The 2,357-nt window shown below is 29.6% G+C and overlaps 1 protein-coding gene across 1 annotated transcript in view; it reads left to right on the forward strand.

Moving 5' to 3' along the window:
* The window catches only part of LOC101513741 (syntaxin-22), a 4,807-nt gene extending 3,993 nt beyond the window's left edge, over positions 1-814 (forward strand). Inside the window, exon 7 of the mRNA XM_004509690.4 lies at positions 369-814. Coding sequence (XP_004509747.1) covers positions 369-434 — 66 coding nt within the window. The 3' untranslated portion in view covers positions 435-814. The remainder of the gene's footprint in view (positions 1-368) is intronic.
* Positions 815-2,357: the final 1,543 nt, after the last annotated feature.

Raw genomic sequence — 2,357 nt, forward strand, 5'->3', positions numbered from 1 at the left:
ATAGGCACATATATCTAGAACATGTCACATATATTGAGTATTTATATGACTTTATATACACAAGTAGTAGATATCTCAATTTCTTTTAAGAAATGGAGAGGATCTACCCCCAGGAGTAGGGTTTGATGGAATATGTAACTATTACTAGCTGTAATTTCCTACTTATAGGAGTTGTTGCAGATTTAATACCATCTTGATATTCTAGGATATTATAACATCATTTGATTAATGTAGCCAACTCCACTAGGTGGGAAAAGGCTTTGATTTTTCTTGTTCACCATCTTGGTTATTTGTTACATAATCTTTTTTTCTCTCTCAAAACATTATATATTTTTCATTGCTTATTTGGTGTTTTTGTCTGTTTTAAGGCATGTTTGCTTTTGGTGATATTTGGGATTGTGCTTCTCATCGTGATCATAGTTCTTGCTGCTTAGTTAAAGATTCTACTAATCACGGTGCTAATGCATATATTCGGAGAGCAGCAGATAGATTACCTTGCTGATGATGTCACTTAAGTGGTGTTTTACCGGGTCTCGATTGACTGGAGTTTGACGCAGCTGATTTCAGGGCATGATGTGAGAATTCCCTTTGGTGTATTGTGGTTTTGTTGTGGGGTGTTATGTTCTCTCTTATGTTAGTGTTTGGGGTTTTAAGGATGTGTCAACTTGTGCTGTAAGTTCTCTTCTTGTTTCTTTAATATAAAGAATATATTAATTCTTTGATTTTCCTTTACTTGTAAATGCAACACCGAAATTGGCAGTGCTGACTCCTCTTCAGCAAGACATTGATTTATGATAATCTGTTTTCTTTTTTAGTGGCGTTCTTTTCAAAATTGTAAGCTTCAGGTTTGATAAGTTGTCTTCTTGTCTAAGGCTGTGTTTGAAGAAAATAGATATATTTGATAGTTTTTGGAACGCACTGGTTCATAATTATACTTTCATGCCTGTGGAAACTTGTTCATATGTGTCTGTTTCAAGCTTGAAAAGTGGCAAGGCTAGTGAAAGTGGAAAATTGCTATTGGAACTAAAATCCAATTTTGATTTAAATCCGTTACCTCTTTTTTTCTTCCCTTTTTTTGTCCTATTCATTAGTAGAATCCAGCCTTACTAACATTGGGCAGTCCTTGACAAATCAAACGAAGATGAATAAACTATGGAATAGGAATCATGCATAAGATGTTGATATCCGTTGAATATGTGATATTTTAAAGAGTTTCCTGGCAATTTCTGTCTGTTACGTTCTGATAGAGACTTCTTGGCCAAATGGTGATGTGTAAATGTTTCCTTTTAATAGTTTATCTGCTTGGTCACATTAATTGTTTCCTTGCAGTAATGTTCTGATAATTTTGTTAAAAAAAAAGAACAATCTGATAATAGACGGCATTTACCTGTAGTACAGGTCAAAGATTTGATTCTTTTTACTAAAGTACTAGGTAAAAGATAAACACCATATTTCTCGTCTGTTTGCTTTTTTAATTTTTGATTCATTGTAAATATATTTTTAGTTTAAAATATATCTATGTTTTTTGAACGTATATAAATTTCAGTTTTATTGTATATTTTTAAATCTAAATTTAAATTTAGGACAAAATTGTGTTGTTAAGACAAATTTATATAGAAAAGTATCCTTAATAAAATTTGTAGCTGGTATAGATTATTATTAGTAGAATTGACTATTAATGATGAAATTTTTTGGGTGTTACTAAAAATCACTATTACTAAGATAAATTAAATTAAAACTCTTGAATATTGTGTAAAGTCTAACCTTTGCTCCAGGAATATATAATCATCGAATTGATCAATTCACACCATGCTGATGGATTGGTGAAGTAATTATGACACTCAAATCGCTTGTATGAATGAAAATCATCACCCTTTTTTTTTTCTTTCTTTTTTTTTCTTAATCAAATGATATCATTGGGCAAAAATATATTGGGAGAGACAACCCAGTATGTCGGTATGTAGAAATATTTATGATAAAGATCAGTTTTTTTTTTCCTTCTTCTGTTGCACATTAGAAAGCTTTGGTTTTAAAAAATGTATTCTATTTCCACCGATAACTATAAAAGGCAGGACAATTTTTAAAAAAATGTAAAGGTAATGCACAAACTGAATAAAATAATTTTATAATTGTCGTTTAATTTTAATTATTCACTGTCACTTTATATTGTATTATTTTTTAAATCAAGTAGTATAGTACTCGTGGGTTGTGTGGGTTATTATTTTTTAAATTAATTAATATAGTGCTCGTGCATTGTACGGGTTGCTCTTTGGTAGTTATATTTATTTTAAATTTTTAACAATATTTATAAAATATAATAAAATTATTATAATATATTAATTAAATAATAAAATATT

The sequence above is a fragment of the Cicer arietinum genome, chromosome 7 (genome assembly GCF_000331145.2).
Source record: "Cicer arietinum cultivar CDC Frontier isolate Library 1 chromosome 7, Cicar.CDCFrontier_v2.0, whole genome shotgun sequence".
Classification (NCBI taxonomy): Eukaryota; Viridiplantae; Streptophyta; class Magnoliopsida; order Fabales; family Fabaceae; genus Cicer; species Cicer arietinum.